Source organism: Clupea harengus, chromosome 18 (genome assembly GCF_900700415.2).
Source record: "Clupea harengus chromosome 18, Ch_v2.0.2, whole genome shotgun sequence".
In the NCBI taxonomy this organism is placed as follows: domain Eukaryota; kingdom Metazoa; phylum Chordata; class Actinopteri; order Clupeiformes; family Clupeidae; genus Clupea; species Clupea harengus.
The window spans coordinates 22,222,177-22,242,323 of NC_045169.1; the positions used below are offsets into that span (position 1 = coordinate 22,222,177).

Consider the following 20,147-nt stretch of genomic DNA (forward strand, 5'->3'; position numbering starts at 1 on the left):
ATCGTGTCTGTTCAGTTCAAATCAACTCAGGAGTCCCAGAGTGATGGCTTAACATGCTACCAAACATGCCGCAATCTGCCATTAAATATGGGCAACATGAGGCTCAAACGAATCCTAGCGAGAGATCCCCTTTTTGTAATTCTACAAATGTCCTCATCCCTTTTCATAATGGATAAAGTATTAACCGGGTGAGAAAAATCATTTGTCCTATATTTTGCGGTATTGACTAAAGGCAGACAGAGGAAACTAATGTTAATTACCTATCTTGATGAGGAATGCATGACAACAACAAAATAACCCTGTTATATGACTTCCCTGTCTAGAAGGAACACACCTTAACTGACCAGGGGTTCTGATATGAAATTCATGCTATTCACATTACACACTCATTACACACATTACCCACTCTTTTAGGTAGATTTTACTATCAAATTTAAATTTGCATATTATATAAATATATATTCGTCAGGCTGTTTCTAGAAAAGGATATTATATTCATAATCATGTAATATAATATAACAATATAATATCCTTTTTGATAATAATAATAATCAAATTATATTTTGGAGCCAAAAAGCTCTACATCGTACAAAAACATGACAGTTCTGCCAAAAAGCTCTACATCGCACCAAGACATGCCAGTTCTGCCAAAAAGCTCTACATCGCACCAAAACCTGCCAGTTCATCGCAGCGGGGCCTGGTGGTGCCTACTGGTGTCCATGAGGATCAGCGCACTCCTCAAAGCTCACCTGATGGCCACAGATGGGCTGACCAAGCAAAGGTCAGTCTCTAGTGCTTCAAACACATCACCAATGCTTTCAACCTGGTAGACTACTCTCTCTCTCTCACACACACACACACACACACACACACACACACACACACACACACACATCACCAATGCTTTCAGCCCTGTAGACTACTCTCTCTCTCACACACACACACACACACACCACCAATGCTTTCAGTCCTACTCTCTCTCTCACACACACACACACACACACACATCACCAATGCTTTCAGCCCTGTAGACTACTCTCTCTCTCACACACACACACACACACACACACTTATACTTACACCATTCCACACCTCACCAACATATCGTATTTATGTAAATAAATTGAAAAAAAGGAATTATAAACAGATGTTTAGGGAGTTATAAACAGGCACTGGGTAAACACACCAGCGCACACAGCTGAATCACTCTGCTGCTAACCTACACTACCCAAAGCTAGAACGACGAATGGTGGTCATATTGCAGATGGTGAAGCCATCATGTCATGTATAGATGCGGTGTGTGTGTGTGTGTGTGTGTGTGTGTGTGTGTGTGTGTGTGTGTGTGTGTGTGTGTGTGTGTGTGTGTGTGTGTGAGTGTGTGTGTGTGTGTGTGTGTGTGTGTGTGTGTGTGTGTAGATGCTGACTGCGGAGAGGATCTGGTCCTGCTGTGAACCACACCCGGGGAGAACACATTTCAGTGTCGGCAGCCATTTTGAGCTTGAGCTGCGGCAGCGCACACGGTTACAGAAGACGCCTCGGCGTTCTCCTCTCCACTGACACTGTCACTTCCTTTGGACAGTCGGCCTACGGAAACCTTACAGATCGTTTGCTGAAATTCAAATTGTGCACTGAACACCACCTTAACCAAACCCAATCTCTAACCCCAATCTTAACCATAAATTGTAGTCAGCAGAGTTTCAACAGATAGTTTGTTTATGATCTGAGAATCTGTAGATAGTCTATAGGAGGCTGTCCAAATCAAGTGTGGCCGAAATGTATGTGAAATCTGCAAAATTGTACATTATGAGCACACTGTGTTACTGGCCAATAGCTGCCAGTAACTTACTATAGTTTTCACAGGAAATGTTTAACAGTGTATGGTGTGATGCTGTATGACAATAAAACGGCTTTGGCCTTACGGATGCCTCTACATACGAATAACTGTGTGCCACATAACAGCAGCCATGTTTATAGCCCAGACCCTCCCTAAGCTGCATCTAAGATGCTCACGTAGACAGAAAGGCAGAGAGAGGGGTTAAAGAGAGAGAGAGAGAGAGCGAAAGAGAGAGAGAAATGGAGTGACAGAGAGAGAAGGATTAAGAGAGACAGAGAGAATCTGTATCTAAGATGCTCACATAGACAGAAAGGGTAGAGAAGCGGGTTAAGAGAGAAAAAGAGAGAGAGAGAGAGAGAGAGAGAGAGAGATGAAGCGAAAGAGAGAGAAGGATTGAGAGAGACAGAGAGAAGAAGAGAGAGGGAGGGACAGAAAGAGGAGGATGGAGAGAGACAGAGAGAAGAAGAGAGAGGGTGTGGGTCTCTGCTATTTATAGCCTGTTAATGCATCCAGGATCTCACCTTCCATTTCTGCCGCAGCATCTGCCCCTCTCCTTCCTCCCCAGCCAACACGCAAGGGAGGGGGGGAGGGGGAGGGCGAGGGTCTGGTAATATTGTGACTAGGCCCAGAATCCTCTTTAATGTGTTTCCGGATTAGACAAATATCCATTTCATTGACTATTTATAGAAACTATTTTCCTTTAACATGTTTCCGTTTTTTTCCTCCTGTTTTTAGTTCATCGTCTGGTGGTTACATCAACTGACTGACTGACTGACTGTGGGTACACATTCACACACACACACACACACACACACGCACACGCACACACACACACACACACACACACTCACACACACACACACGGTAGGGGGGTTGGTGGGTGGCTGTGGCTGTTGCTTTGCAGTGACACACAGAAAGTGCCGGATAATCTAATCCCTGCGTGGCTGTGTTTTCAGAAAGCCTGACTCAGTGTGTGGGAGGGAGGAAGCGCAGGGCACAAAGAGAGCTTGAGAGGCCAGAAGATGGCCAGATGAGCACCATGAGGGTCGAGTCATGTGTCATGTGCCCTGTGCACTCACTGCCGGGACACGCATTTAAAAGGCCTTCGTTCCCTGCAGTTACTGCGTCAGGCTTCATATCCTTAATGCAGTCTGACACCGACTGGAAGAGCATGCCTTCAGCACGCCATCTCTAGTTGCGCACTGGAAGGAAGACATGGACTTTATTTTTTTAAGTTTTAGTTTTTTGAGTAGAATTGTATGTTGGTTATTTCTTTGGTTGCTTTGGGGGAAAAATAAACAAAATATAGTAACATTTAAAATGGTGGCAAAACTATTTGCTTTTCTTTCAATGTACCTCCTAAATGTATGTTTATTTGAAAGAGTAATGCCTCTTGGTGATTATTGGGTATTTTTACAGTTTTTCACAATTGTTTACACACTAAAATTGGAACTCAATCACTGAAACCTGAAAGTCATGTACCAAATCCTTAAACCAAGTTTGCAAGCACAATTTCTGCTTCACACTCAGTTTTCAATTCTAAATGACACTTTTTTTGCACAACACTCCACACAGTACATTAGCCACAGCATTCCAAATTAAATCTTGTGTTCCTTTGGCAAGCAACAGCGAGCTTTATTTACTAATTGGCAACACCCACTCCTCGCAGGTGTAAACACTAATTGCTTAATTGTTCACTTAGAAGTCAAGATAGTGCTAAAAGGGTCACAGATGAGCTCTCCTGTTTTGAAGGGCAGTGGAAGTCAGCAAGAGCCGAAGGTCAAGGAGGGGGAGGGGGAGGAGGAAGAGGAAGAGGAAGGAGAAACAGAAAGAGGAAGAGGATGGACTGTTGTCTCACACAAGATCAGGGCCACATTGGTTGACCAAGCGCTAAACCACTCATTTATGGATTGCGTATGCGGGCAGATGGGCAGAGTTGAGCACAGCCTGACCTAAGTTAAAGTTATTAGAAAAACACACAACAGACTGTGTCACACGCCTCTATTTTAATTTTTTTTGTTGGAGGTTTATAAAAAATAAAATAAAAAAAAGGTTTGTCCTGTAACCTGGTGCATTCTTTTTTTTTAAATTTGTTAGAAAAGAAAAAAGGTCCTTTAACCTTGTGCAGTTTTGGCGAAAAATGTCAAAGTTAATTAATAGTCAAGGTTTTCCATTACAGACAAAAGTTACAAAATCTTAATTATAGCTCACCAGTTCAGATTTGCAAAAAAATCCTAATCGGCCAAGAAAATTGCTATTGGTGCATCTCTTTTGGAAAGAGATAAAACAGTTAAAAGATAAAACAGTAAAACAGATAAAACAGTTCTGAATGCAGCGTTTGCTTTTTCTATAGATTTAGTCCCTTCATTCATTTCACACAGTCTACTCTATGACCCTGCAGCCCAGAGCCGTGCTAATCCCTCCCGCCAGTCGCAGGCTTTTCCCGTAGCCAAAGCTGCGACTGTGCTGACTGCCTCAGACAGAGCCGGCATGGCCATCCGGACGCAGGCCCACATGCATGAAGGTCACACATGGTTAAACCCGGGCGGAAAAGCCCATGGGATGAGTGCGTACTGCTTATCAATGCAATCCTCCTTCTGGATCAATGGGGACATGCTGTCCTCTGGGCTGTTGTGACGAATGGGCAATCGCTGACCTCTGTGTGTTTCTACAGTTAGGAGGTCAAACTCGGTCATGGGGGGCAACCCTTAGGTTGCGGTTTGGTGCATGCAGTCGTACGGCGGCGTAAACATGGTAGCCTACGTGCGAAGACTGATGAAGGCAGCACCAAATTTCACAAGCGCGAGTTCCACTCAGAAACCTTAAACTGTAAGCCGTTAGCAAGTTAGCGCCATGCCATGCTTAGCTCAAGCTGATTGGTGTCTGACTGGACGGAACAAACTGTAATTTCCACTTCTTTCTGCTCAAAACAAATGAAAATAAATCTAGCCTGATGCATTGGGGTTTTTTTGTATTTTTTTTTCTGTTGCACCAAACTCATACTGAGCCATGATGTCCAAACAGTGGTGTGAACCGAACCGTGACTTCTGTGTACCGTTACACCCTTAGTCCCCAAGACAACAGTGCACAGTGGCAGTCTAGTCTGGAATGTTCTATTAAAAATTGTGTCCGTTGCATGACCAGTTACAGTCATTAATGGACCTGCGAGCTGTGAGGAGTTTGATCATAAATCTGTGCTTAAAATGTTGCCAACTGAAATTTCATTGGACGATGTCATAATAAACTCAAAATGTTTTTACTGAATTGCAGTTAATGCAAATTCTAGATCTGCACAGTATAATTCTGGAATGACTTGCAAAAAAAAAAAAACACTCCTCAAAGGGTTAAAATAGTATTCTGGACACATCTTGGAAGAATGTGTGTTCACACAAGTCAAGGCAGAGGAAACAGTATTTTTAGCAATCTAAACTGTGAGTCCACACATGCAATGTCTAAGTAAAGCATCCCTTCCTATATTTCAGTAAAATATATCAAATTAGAAATACATTTTCAGTATATCTTGCATGCAGGAGTGTACTAACAGCATAAGTGTGCATATTCCTCACAGTCAATATGGTATTCTGGGGATGCAGAGAAAAGATGATTCTTTAAAAGATTACTCAGAGAGTGACCAAGATGTTGAGGATGACTTCACACACACACACACACACACACACACACACACACACACACACACACACACACACACACACACACACACACACACACACACACACAGCCAGAGTGTCTGTCCCTGCTGGAGTTCGGACTCTGCATGGTGTGCCTCTGCTCGATCTCTGTTGGTTTAATTAGTGTCGCGACCGCTACGAGTCCCAAGCACGGAGATAAATGACAAGCTAATAAAACGAGAATCAAACAAATATATAGACGACTGAGATTATCACGAGAACACTGAATTATTCATGAATTTAAATAGCACACTTTGGGGTCGTTAGGGGGCTCAAATGACTGCGGCTGAGTTCTCTATTCGTGGCCGACTGTCTGACTTTACGTTTAGGCTAAACAGGGGAATGAGCCTGGTCAATTCCATTTCAGTCCCAGTCATTTAGCAGTTAGCAATACCCAAATGCTTCATTAGCCAAGCAATTTTTTGTGACTTCTTCTTTCTTCAATCATACAACATCATGTCTAAAAAACACACACACACACACACACACACACACACAGAAACACAAACAGATAGAGAGAAAGAGATAGAGAGAATCCACATAGCCACATGAACTAGCCACATAAAGCCTTCCTTCATGTTTTTTTACTAATTTTCAATAGAGTATATCAAATAAAAAAAAACAGTTTCCAGTGTACTTTGAGTGTACTAACAGCACACTTAAGCACTTTTTTCTCTCAAGCTGAGGCTCAGAGGGTAAGTGGAGTAGTCCGTTAACACCACGAGTGATGGAGCCACTGGTGATCCTATTGACATCTAATACTGTACTCTCTCCTCACACACCTGCTACCTGCTTCCCCGATCAGCGCTTAACCACAACCGACTTCCCTTCACACCATAACATCTGCCCCTGTTGTTGTGTTTGTTTCATCGTTTTCAGAAATGCTTTGAGATTTCCTTTGTCACGACGATAGGGAGGGGTTTCTTGAGTGGAGCAGTAGTTATCTAAATTCCCTCTAAAAGCTGCTACATCACTAAAATGATCTCAATGTGCTAACAACAACAACCTTTGGTTGCTTAGATCTTCATTCTTATTGCGGTACAATATGTGTAATTAGCTTACGTGTGTTTATCTGGTTAATTCATCACCGATTAATTTAGTCATCCAACCTACAGACTAAGCTAATTAATCTGTGAACTGAGCCAGTCCACAACAGCCTTCGCCCTGACTGCTGGACACTGATGCCCTAAGATGCTGAGGGACAAACATGAGGTCCATTTTAAGCTTTGACTTCATTGAAAAGCAACTGGCTTGATGGAAAGGAGACCATTCTCGAACAAAAAGATGCTGACTGAGAAACGTGATCTGTTATGAAATACACAATTCCAGGGAGGGCAAAAAGCATCCCCCCTTTTCCCTTGTATGTACATAAAGCATCTATCACCTTCTGTCGATGAAGTCTAACCTCACACATTTAAGGCTTTGACTTCATTGAAAAGCAATTGATTTGATGGAGGGATACTATGATTGACAAAGAACAACAAGCACAAAATTGCTGCGATGGCATGATTCACTACAGACTGTCTGCATTTGAAATCATCATACCATCATACCAGAGCAGAAACAATCCTCGAAATGTGAGCGATAGCTCTCTCTGCTACTCTGAAAGGCAATTCAATCCACATGTACACGCACTGGGATATCAGGATAGCACTGAGACATCCCTTGAAAGGCAACTTCATCTTTCAGAAAATGCACCCAGGCCAGCAAAGTGCAAGTCTTTCAGCAAGACGGCCTTCAGTAAGACGAGTACTTAAGAGCAATTAGAATCTCATTCCTTGTTATGTCCAAAGGGATACACACACACACACACACACACACACACACACACACACACACACACATAAACATGATGAGTTAATGAGTGATTAATTAGTAGACCTGACCAGCCATATAGCACTCATGCCAGTATTTATGGCAATCACCACTGCCGTAATAAACTAGCTCCTCCAGAGAAAGGCCTGGTATTTTCCACTTGTGCTACACTGTTGGATGTCCATCTGGGCGGGCACTGCCATCACCATGACAACGGCATTAGATGCTTCACAACAGTTCATATTTCTGTCGAGTTTTATTGTGATTGGTTCTACTCAAATTGTCGTACTGAAGTTTTTTGGATACTTAAGATACATGCTGCTGGACACTTTTTAATGGTGGCTGAGTCAAATCACTGTTGCCACATTTCAGATCATCTTGTTGTTGGTCAATAACATGTACCAAATGTACCAATGTACCCAAAATGTTTAAAGTGACCTTTACTTCAACAACAAGAAGAGGTAATTTTGTTTATCCTTAAATATTTGTATTGTTAAATGTATCAGATAAAAATACTCCTGCGACTAAGGGCTGTTTTTGTACTTTCACACAAAACAATGCCGTGGATGCCCTTGACATATATTTTCTCTTCTAAAAATCAATGGCACCACTATACCCATGCTCAATCAACAGTGTCTGCTCCATGAATCGGGCCTAATCTGGAATATCACCAGTTTGTTGAGTGAATCATCTGCAGTGGATAAAGGTTACGGGAGCCAGTCTCGCCATAACACACTCCTTTCCCAGGTTAGGTTAGCCAGCGCCACCATAGGCAGCTAGTAAGGGGATTTTCAGCAGGATTTGGCGCCCTGGGGTCCTGATTTGAGAAGACAACCAGCTGTGCCTTACGTGTGTGACGTTAATGGCAAAACAGTCCTAGCCACACACCAACACAAGACGACAATTTTTTTTAAATGGGTTGACTTGCGATAATTTCATCCTTTTCAAGAAACGGCACAGAAGGATATTCTATATCTATATTCCATATCCAGAGTGGAGTGAATGATCCCAAATGGTGTATAAAACAAAGCTAAGATTAAAAAATATCAGGAAACTATGAAAATAATCAAATTAGTTGTTTCAGGCATCTACCTTGACTAGCAAAGAGAGAGAGAGGAGGTGTGTGACGTTCAGACATCTAGCTTGACTAGCAGAGAGAGAGAGAGGAGGTGTGTGACAGAGAAAAGTGAGTGACAGGGAAGGACATCCTTGGCACCCTATCGTCTTCCTTGGCACATCGTTCTGTGATAACTACGCTGCATTCTAAATGTGCAACAACGTTTTATACAGATCTGTCTATGAGATGACTTGCAGGAAATGTATATTGAGCACCTGACCAGACTTTCTATGAGTCTGGCCTTCTACATCATGTAGACAGTGAATCATTATTACTACGCTGATGATAGCGATTCCTGTACGACACTAGAATCACTACATGACTACATCACTATGACTATTAATAAATCTAGTTGTATTTTAAATAAAATCAGATTTATGTGGCTGGTGCTATTAATTCAAGCAATATTGAATATAGTCCCACTGTGAATAGTCAATTTATGTTTTAACTGCCCTAAATTACCACACAAAAAAAACATTTGTAGCCAGACATGTTGTGTCCTTTTCACTTTAGGCCTGTCTTCATTGCCACTATACTGAAAGATGGTAAGCTATTTTAAAATGGTAAATGGGAGAACAACGTGTCAATCAGTGGTCTAAACTGAGTGTGTTCGATGTTGTAAAACACAAAACAAAACACTACTTTGTGTCTCACTTTTTGTTGCACATAACAGGAGGCTCTGATGAATAATACTAGATTATTTCATTCCCTTTCTGTGCATCACAGAGCTAGCCTGCTTAGCCATCTGGTAACATATTTTGTTGAGTAAAATGATCTGTCAATTTAGTAACTCCATGGTCAATGTTATGTCAAACTGTGTAGAGATTAGATTAGATTAGATGTGTGTGCCAGATGTTAGCTTACATGAAACGCCTACCTTTTTGATCAGACACACCCAAATTTGGCGAAGGTCCGCCCTCCAAGGGCGCTTGGGTCTGTGAGGTAGCATGTTAGGTTGCATGTTATGAAATGACCAAATGAATGTGCCCTAGTAATCCCAATAGCCTTACGTGACGTGACGCCCTTCTTTGCTGCGCGTAAGAACCCGTGGTGCCCATCTATTAGATCAGGGCCTCTGGTGTTACCTAGCCGACCCAACGCCACGAGAGGAGGGCCTCTGGCTTCTGAGGCATCACCGGTACAGCGATGCTACCCAGCCATGGTAACCCAAACACACACACACACACACACAGACACACACACACACACACACACAGACATACACACAGACACACACACACAGACACACAGACACACACACACACACACACACCCACGCACACACACACACACTCCAATGCACACCTTTCTTTTTATAGGAGAGAAATGCATCCATTGTATCCTTGGATTGAAATGAAGGTTGAACTGGCTGTTGTTCCTGCTATACTACAGCTGCTGCTGCTGCTGCTCGGGTGACTTGGAATTCAAAGCCATGCATATGGGGCTTTTTTTCCCCAGGGTAAAAGCCACGTCTATGTATAGTCCAGCTAATTGAATTTCAGGCTTTTTCTGGATAGCTTGTGACGGGGCAGGGATTGCTAAGGCAGAAGGCCACCACTCACAGACAGCGGTACCCACACAGGCTGGGGGGGGGGGGGGGGGCTTAACTGGTTTACAAACAAACAGTAGAGAGCAATCTAGGGTAAAAACACAGCAGGCTACTAGCGACCTCACTCCGCCTGGGAGTTGCCATGGGCTACTGGGGTCTGAGTTGATATCGACGGGGCAGCACATGTCTGGGACGTTATTGACTCGCATGTAGGGTAGCGATTGGAAATAATGCATGGTTTACGACCACGCCATTAGCGCACAGTGTCGTAAAATAATGTAATAATGTATAAATAAACTAAACTCAATCTTATTTGCTGCTTACAGTGACATCCATTTTGCAAACTCACCAAATTTAAAACAAAAAAGTATCTAATCTAATCTAATCGAATCTCCAATCTTAATCTATGGATATACATGTTGTGCATAGCCACCCAACCCTTACAGAGTAGAGCAACGGAGGTATAGACTCCCGAAGGGTATTCCGACTACGTGGTTCAGTGACAAAGCTAGGGAAGTGAACACAGAGGAAGTGGTTAACCTCCCAATAGTTTGGTCTGAGAATGGAGTCAGTCGGCATACAGCTCAGTCACTCATCCTCCCTCAGCACCTCTCACTTCATTTCTCATCAGGCCACGCACACACACACACACACACGCACGCACGCACGCACGCACACACGCACACACACACACACGCACGCACACACACACACACACACACACACTCACACACACACACACACACACACACACACACACACACACACACACACACACACACACACACACACACACACACGCACACACACAGCTAGTATCTGGGCATGAAACAGCTGAGTCTACCACCTTTTCTCATCCATCCTCCTTTCAGAACCACTGAGAATCTTCATTTCTCATCAGTGCTACACTAATCACGCACCCCACCCCACCCCCCGACCCCTCCTCCTCATCTGCTTCTGCCCCCATTACCCCGACACGGCGTAATAGAGCACAAACTCGCCACTGCAGGTTCTCTATAGGGATTCGCAGAGGGGCAGCTGTGATGCCAACTCTCTCCCTCTCTCTTCCTCTCTCACTCTGGCGTTCCAACCAATAGGCCTTCACATCCTTTGTCACCTCACACCTGCTGTGATGTGACTGTGACAGCAGCGGGGGCTGTCAACTGTCCAACTGCCCACCACAAACGAGGAACACGTGCCCTGACAGCCACCCACCACTTGCCCCTTGCCTCAGGGCCCCAGACGGAGGTTACCCACGGTCAGACGCATGACTTCACTAAGGGCAAGACAAGCCAAGGAGGGGCAGTGGAGACTGTCGGCCAAGGATCCGTATTTCCAGTGGGATCGCTATTAAAACCGGAAGGGAGTACTTAATTCCATTTAATGTATGCATTTGTAATTTGCTGCGGTATGTGGTTTACTAAATAAGTACTGATAAGTAGTCTTTATAATTATTTACATGTGTAAAAATCCATTTGATAGTCTGCATCTTGTTTTTGTATTCAGAGCACATCACCCCTAAACTCTCAGGCTTTTCTCAAGACATGTATGATAGTTCCGGTCAGATGACAAGTTTTAACCAACCAGAGACCAGAATTACATATTCACTTCCGGTTTTAATACCGATCCCAGCGGAAATACGTATCCTTGACCGACAGAGACCCAGGCTGGAGGTAGGTTGTCTCCAGGGATGAAAAGACAAAAATGATGATGATGACTAGTTACTTCAGAATCCAGTTACAATTATAATTATGTTGGAATTCAAATGAATGCAGCATCCAGCATCCAAGGCTGTTGGACAACTTGGAATTCTAAGGATTTGACTATAATATGGAGCACAGAAAGCTGTTAGATTAAGGATATTTCCAACAGCCACTAAAAGATTTATGCTAGTTACACTTGCCAGCTACACAACATTTCTCAATGAACTTGCCGGCACAGTGCATCTGTTTAGCATAACCCTCCCAATAACATTGAAGGTTAAAATAAGGTCATCACATGAGTGGTTTCACCCACATGGCTAATTCCTTCACAAAACATATTTTAAAAATGCAGTGTCCTTTCATACAGTTAACATTACTATTTCCTCCACGTTAGTAGTGTATTATTTTTGAGCGCTTAACTGAAGAATAGGGATGCTTAAGGCTGTGAGGTCCCTTTGTGATTGCCAGCGTGTAGCCCATTGTGCAGCAGAGAGTAGCCCGGCACATCAACACTCAGGCATGTGAGAAAGACATCAAATCCTCAGCTATTATGATCAAAATCCGAATGCCTCACTGGCAAGCAAAAATGTATTCTAAACATATCAGGCAGGGAAGGGAATTAGTCACTAGAGAGGGGGGGGGGTGGAGGGAGGGAGGGAGGGAGAGAGAGAAATGGGCAAGAAATAAAAACGATGACAGACAAAAAGAGAGAGAACGTGAGTGTTGGTGTGAGCGCCACTGAAAGGAGTGTGAGCTCATCTGATCTCTTTCTTTCTTTCTCCCTTTCTTTCTCTCTCTCTCTTTTCCCCCTCTCTTCCTTTGTTTTCTCCCCCCCCCCCTCCTCCATGACTCCCAGAGTGCATTTTCTGCTCAAGGTCAGACATAACAGAGAGTAGCTCTCTCTCTCTCTCTCTCTCTCTCTCTCTCTCTCTCTCTCCGCCCTGTGCACTGTTTCATGTGCCCAGCTCAGCAGGGCATTGTATCTAAAATAAAACATTAAAACAAAAACACAAAACACTGCTTTATTTGTGCCTCTCTCTCCATCTCTCTCTCTCAAACACACCACGTAACACTTCACATCGGAGTGTGTGTGTGTACACCTGGCCTTCGATTAAATATTCTTTATGTACTTTCACTAAATCCTGATTTAGTCGGAGCTTTACAGCACGGCTTTTCAGAAGATGATATCTCTCAAACTCATTTCCAGCTCATGTTGCAAAGTAACCTAAATCCGTCCGGATAATCGCAACGACCGTATTGAATTTGCGAAGGGCGACTAGACACTATCCCTGGAAAGACATTATGAATAGCTAGTGGTCCAAGAGGGTTGTACCCGAGGGAACCTGCCCAAAACATCAAGTGCTAGTTTTGTTTCACAAGTATCACAAAAGCACAGAGATTACCCAGGCCTGACAATACGAATTCACAGAACCCTAAAGACACATGACAATGCCAGCAGAAACTTGATGCAATCTGTACCACACCGTGACATTCACATCAAAAGGTCCTCCCTCTCGCCAGTTACAACCACTGAATTACATGATACTCTCATTTATTTCTCTTCAATGAATGGTGCCAAATAAGACGTGGTTTGTTTCTTTAGCAGTATCCTAATAACAGCTTTGAAATCTGAAAAAAAGGAATAATAACGGTTTGTAAATGTGTGCAGATTGTTGGGGGGCGTAGAATGCCCATATTTCCAGGGATTTTGCCAGTCAAAGTAGGGCACAATTTATTTGTTCAGCTTAACCTAGAGTGACACTGGCATTGGACATTCAATTCTGTCAAATCCCTGTAAAGGCTCCATAGGCCTGCTTGCGTGACACTGCGATACATGGCCAATGGCACCCACACAGACTGGCTGAGCTGAAATCATTACGATCAATGGACAGATTTTCACTCTGCCTCTGAAAGCTGTTCTCACTTAGCCATTTCTGTGTGGGACCCATCTCTAAGCTTGTTTTTTTAACTCAATGGCTCAATGTTTCCATTTTTTTCCGTGTGGGGGAGGGGGAATATAAATCACCTTTGGATCATGCTAACAATGCTGTTAAAACTCCAATCTTTAAAAGGTAACAAATTATAACCCAAGCTTATGTACTAATGTAATAGCAACTGTAAGCTGTGGAGCTAAAAGCATTTTAATTCACCCACGAGCAGCTACTATGCCGATGGATACAATGAGTGGCCGGTGGGTAAATCCAAATGAATTCTACCCCGGCTTAGCAGGTCTCTGCGTCTCGATTCCACTTAAGCTACCAAACGATAGCCTGCGCTTAACTCATAATCCAATTAACTTGCTCTGCATTTCCTCAGGTGCACAGACACGGCCTCAATTGAGAAGTAGACGCAATCCCGAATGCACCTAACGCCGCCTGTTAAATGCCTAGGACGGGGGGTTGGGATTATGAGCTGTATTTTTCCTCTTTTTTGGTTTTGTTTTTGCTATGCCACTGACATACTCAATAACTGCTTCAGGTGGTATACCATGATTCACACAAGGTAGGATGGATTCTTGTTAGGAAGATTATACTGTACTGTACGTTATATGAGATAATATATATTTAAATGACTCCAGTGTAAACTTCTTAACAGTTGCTGCACATTAATGAAAGGCCTGCACCAAAATATCCCTGCTTCAGTAAAACTGGTGTGACAGGAGAGAGATGATAGAATTCATTTGGGGAGAAGGAAAAACAACCCACCTGGCCTCTTACAATCAATAACCACACAAGTGAGACAGAGAGAGAGGAGGAGGGGAGAGGAAGTGATGGTGAAAGAGAGAGAGAGAGTGAGAGCGAGACAAGAGAGACAGAGAGAGAGAGAGAGAGAGAGAGAGAGAGAGAGAGAGATAGGGAGCGAGGGAGAGTGATCCACAGAAGAGTGAGAGTGTCACAGAGACACAGAGAGAGAGTGATACAGAGATGAGAGAGAGAAAGGAGAAAGAGAGAGAGAACGTGATCCACAGACAGAGAGAGTAAAGAATGAGATACAGAGATGAGAGAGAGAGAGGGATGTGTGTGTGTGTGTGTAAGAGAGAGAGAGAGTTACGGTGTTGAGGGAGAGGGCTATCTCAGGAGAGAAGATGTCTACCTGTTGCCTGGCAACATTCCCAGGCCTACTTTCCGTTAGACGCCTGCTTTCCTGAGACTTCACAAATAACTGCACCTTCCTCTGACGGGACGGCCCTCTTGGGGACGGGGCGGCGGGGGTTTACCGCCGGCTGATATTTATAGGAAAGAAAAAGGAAATTACAAAATATATAAAGCAGAACTGACCTTGGGCGGGGCCTCCTCCACTTCGACCACCTGGTTCCGGTTCACGCAGGATTTGATCAGCGACTCCATATTGGAATTGTACTTCATAAAGATCACGTAGGTGGCATAGGAGCTTAGCAGCGCAATACTCTCCAGGTAGCTGATGTAGTTATCCAGGAAGAAGACGATGAGCATGATCAGGTCCAGGATGTAGAAGGAGACGTCGCGGAAGAGCGGCCACCAGGTGAGGTTGAGGATCTCTCTTGAGAAGAGGGCGCACATGCCGATGACGAAGAGGATGTTGAACACGGCCGAGCCCACGATGGTTCCGATGCCCACGTTGCTATGGGAGATGAACACGCCGATGACGGACGTGAAGAGTTCCGGGGCGGAGCCGCCCGCGGCCATGAAGGTGGCGCCGGCCACGTCGTCGGAGATGCCGAACCTCTCGATGATGACGGTGAGCGCAGGGACGAAGAACTCGTCGCACACGATGGCGAGCGCGATGAACATGTACAGCATGCCGATCATGTGCAGCACCACCGCGCCCTGCCGCCGCTCCGCCAGACTGAACAGGTCCTCGGGATACTCGCCCGACTCGTTGCCGTCTGCCGACGACCTCATGGCCACCGGCGTATCCTCCGTCGAGGCGTTCTCCCCCGGGAGCCGGCGGTCGGTGGAGAGCAGAGTCCTGTGTGGAGCTGAGTCGGCGAGGAGAACGAGGGCCCCACCCAACGGGGACGAAGAGGAGGAGGAAGAGACCTCCGAATGGCGCGTCCCGAAGACTGACGGGAAGGCACCGAAAGCAAAAGGGACTGTGCTTATTGCTGCCAGACTGAGGATGAAGCCAGCGATGCGCAACGGCCTCAGCTTCCTCCGCACGTGCAGGTACCGCTGCCGCTTACACCCCGCATCCATCAGGGGCTCGTGTAGCGCCACGTCCAGGCCCATCTTTACTGTGTGTGTGTGTGTGTGTGTGTGTAAGGGATGCTTGGGGTGTCTGTAAGCGACTGCGTGCGTCGTAGCGTGTGGTTCTGAGAGCAGTCAGGGTCAGGGGTCTATTGGGAGCAAGGCATGATGGGACAGTTGGAGGATTTAAAGAGAGTCAGCAGGAGCTTGATGCCTTCCTGGGTCGTGCACACCGACAGGCTTCCTCATATTAGCCCCTGTGTGGTGAAGAGAACACACACACACACCATACACACACACCATACACACACACCATACAACACAGACACAAATTTGAATTATTGTTAATTTGTCACAGCTTTTATAATTTAAAAAAAAACACTGCAATCCTCTGGCCAAAATAACAAACAAACTGTACATCATTATGTAAATATACTAAGAACCATTCAATCCAATCAGGTCACTGTCACTGGTATGGCATTGGTTATATCATACGCAATGCTCTAAAGCCCAAATAAACGTGCTGAATAGGGAGACTCCAAATGCTGACGACCATCTGAGTAGCGCAGCTGTGCTGACCACCACACAATCCGTCAAGGTCACGGGGAGGGAAGGCAAGGTCAGTCGCACTCTTAATCAAAAAAAAGGGCCTACGGTTCAGGTCAGACACAGATCCAAGTAGCTGCCGACTGGGAGCCACAATAAATTGAAAATGCGGTCACACATACACACACACTGGGTTAGTTAGTGTGTTCTCCCTGATAAACAAAATTATCAATTTGGATGATTGGAAGTTTTCTTTCGAAGAAAAGGGCTCAGCTAGGTATGACAGCTTAGGATTTTTTGCAGTCATCGCAGGAACTGTTATTCTACGCTGTGTGCAAAAAGATGCCGTAATTGTCACTTGCAACTATTTAAGGAAAATTATGAGTGAGAAGAAAATTACACTGGATAAATCAAATGTCTAGGGCAACACAAGGCTAAGTGTAGTAAGTGCTTCAAATTGAAACTGTTAAACGGTACGTGTATTTTAAAGATGTTGACAGCATTCCGGTATGAAATGCCGTTTCTCTACATGATAAAACATAGAACTCTTTTAAAAAAAGACCAATGCAAAGTGAGTGCTTATCAGCTATGTGGAGAAATCATTACAAAATAATAATCATACTATTATCCACAGCAGTGACATAACATAGTATCCTGTTTGCGCATTTCAGAAAAGAGTCTCTCGTTTGCCCTATGGATTCACATGAACACACCACCGTGCTCTTTCACTCCAACGACGCTGAATTTGTACTCATAGGCTATGGTGTACATGTCGACCACATGCGTTAGCAAAATACTCTCCTTTAGGTTTCGTTAAATGTGCCTCTGTTTCCCACGCGTGATCTAAACGAAACTTCACTGACACCTATATGTTAGTGCTATAATGGGATTGGTCACAACCACATCGGTTGCACATGTACCCTCGTTTTAAATCATGCGTTTAACCAGGCTGCTTCAGAAATCCCAACTTTACCTTTTTAAAACAATCTGACAGGAACACGAATAATAGTCGACTCAGTATGTCACCATTACACCGCAGAAGCCTTTCGGAATATCAAACATTCCTGGTAACTATCTATACCATCAACGTAACTGTCGCCCTCACATTTACCTTGTCGCCTGTTGTCATCTGAACGTCATTTCAAAATGTGTGTGAAATCAAATGATTCAAAATTAACGGTTTAGAATTTAGAAAGCACCTCATTAACGAATTAGACGCGATGTCACGGGGCTCAACAGAGTACAATCGGCGCGTTCTACGTTCCAATGATGAACTCGCACAGTGCGCTGAGAACAAACTAGACTGTCATTATGTTTCGTGTGCAGTTTGAAATGTTCAATCTCTCTGCGTTTACCTTAATCACAGCCAGTGACCTCAACCTGCCTACCTCAGAGAAGACATGCGTATTGTCATTATAGGATACGCCTCGGCAGCGCATGTAAAAGATCTTACCTTTTAGAGGCGGAAAGATACGCGCAGTTGAGGGCTGCAGCAGCAGCAGGTTGGATGCGGGAGTGCAATCCTCTCTCCTGCCCTATTGCTCCCGGTGAAATGCAATGTCTGTTATCCTCGCCGTCAACAGAGGAGGGGGTACGAGAGACTGACTACCAACCCGACAACGCACCAACCTGCACTCATCCTACTACCTTCCCACCGCTCCAAATCCTGTTCGTCGGAAATATTCTGCTAATCTAACAGCAAAGACACTAGAACACGCCTCCACCTCCCGCTGCCCTCATGGGTGGGCTCGGTCGACCACGTGAAACGGAGAGTGTTGGGTAGGTGGTGTGGGGTGGGGGTGGGGGTAGTTAAATAGGCGCGGTCTGGCAATCGCGAGTCATTTCACCAACCTGTGTAGTTGGGCGCGGTGGCATTTCCATCGTGTGAAAAAGATGTTGGAACCGAGTGACGAAGATGCGTCGCTGAGGTGCAGGGCCGCCACTAAGGACATGCAAGGGCACAAAAACAATTGTTAAATAGATACTAAATAATCTACTGTATTACAGAAGCTCATTGTATTCGCATAAGAAACCACAGACGATCCAGATCCTGATCTTTTCTGGAATGTACGAGATCTTTTTTCATAATTGTGAGCTCTTTTCTTGTAATTATGACATCATAATTACGAGATAACGTGTCCATGTTTTTTTCTTCTTTTGTTTCGCAATGCGCTTCTGTCGGGAAGCAGAGAAAAGAAAAAAACTGTGTATTGATGCTCTTGTCTTTCTTGTTGTTTGAACATGTTCATTCTTAAAATACATGAACAGTAGCCTACACAATGCATGCATACAAGGCAATTAACAAAGTTAGAAAGTTTATATAGGCTACATTTTATGCTCAATTTAGAAATGAAATGTAATGTTGCAAGCCTCGTCTGGGGCAAAAAGCTATCGCTAGCCAGCATTTAATTTAGTGAGAGTGTTGTTTATTCTAAGGAAGTTGTTTAAGACATGATTAACACACACTGTCCATTTAACCATGCATCAGTCTCTCCTACTTCAGCATCTCATCTGATCGGCCAGTCCTCAATGTATAGCATGGCTTGTTGCACTCCTAAACTCAAAAAAGACAAATATCATCTCGTAATGGACATTGTTATGTAGTATGAGGTTCACATCACTTCCAACTATGAAACAGTAAAGACGGTCTTACATTTTTCTTTTTGCTAAAAGGTAAAATTATGAACATGCAGCCTGAACCAAGTATCTTAGTGACAATACACCATTAAGCAATACTGCATCATCATATAGCATCAAGTTGGCTACATTTCATTTTATTTCAATATTGAAAAAGAAACACAGAGCAAAATATGTTATTTGCAATTTCAGCTGAATAAAGAGGACACTGTCTATATAGCATGTAGGGTATAGGCTTCATATATGTATTTGCCTGTGGTGTTTGCATTCACATTTGTGTGACTTGTTTTCTGTATTGTTGGTTTACATTAATATTCACATTATTATTATTACATTATATGTATAATATATATGAACACAGATATATATATATCATAATAATACAATTGGGGGGTGGGCACTACAAAGCAGTTCTGCTTACGGCACCCAAATGGCTAGCAGTGGCTTTGCTGAGGTTAGAGCATTGGCATCCATCTTGATGCCAGCTAATGTCAGACACCGAGTAGACGCGCGTGATGGGGCTTTATCTTTAGTAATTAATGCTAGGCATCGCCACTTCTCACACCAGTCACGGCTCCGAGATCATATGACTAGTGATATGAGTCATGTTGTTTGTGCTTATTCACGTCGTCATCAGGGAATTCTATTTTTTTTTATTCTATTTTTTACAACTGTTTTTTTTTTAATATCCTATCCTATTTGAAATAAAGACAGAAAATAAATGCCCATTCACATCAATAATTTGAATCATAAAAGAAAAAGTACATCTTCACACATTAACAGGCTTATTCACAATCAATGTATGGTGGGGTTGTGGATTTTTATTCCTGTTTGTGAAATGTAGGATCATTCAAATACCAGCGCAAACAAATATGTACAAATAAAACAAACGACTGAGCCTGGTATATTGATTTGATTTACATATCTGATGAGTCATTGAGGCACTCAGCCCCCCCCCCTTGTTGTCTCAAGCCAATCAGACGGAAGTGATATGATGAAAGATCTCCCATGAGCCTCAGCAGTGGGTTGAAGCAGTGGTTTTAGAGAAAGAGTGTGGTTTTTTTTTCTCAAACCTTCTCAAGATGAGATCT

General features: G+C 43.8%; 1 protein-coding gene across 6 annotated transcripts in view; it reads right to left on the reverse strand.

The window, feature by feature from the left end:
- Positions 1-19,045, reverse strand: part of LOC105903060 (sodium/potassium/calcium exchanger 2) — a 70,680-nt gene extending 51,635 nt beyond the window's left edge. For 2 of the 6 annotated variants that reach the window (XM_031584599.2, XM_031584598.2), the window contains exons 1-2: positions 17,873-18,225; positions 14,986-16,130 (exon numbers count right to left, since the gene is read on the reverse strand). In XM_031584599.2, coding sequence (XP_031440459.1) covers positions 14,986-15,915 — 930 coding nt within the window. In that variant the 5' untranslated portion in view covers positions 15,916-16,130; positions 17,873-18,225. Of the gene's footprint in view, positions 1-14,985; positions 16,131-17,530; positions 17,835-17,872; positions 18,228-18,270 lie in introns of those variants that run through there. The other 4 variants (XM_042710568.1, XM_031584597.2, XM_031584595.2 and 1 more) reach the window with 4 other exon arrangements.
- Between the last annotated feature and the right edge of the window lie 1,102 nt (positions 19,046-20,147).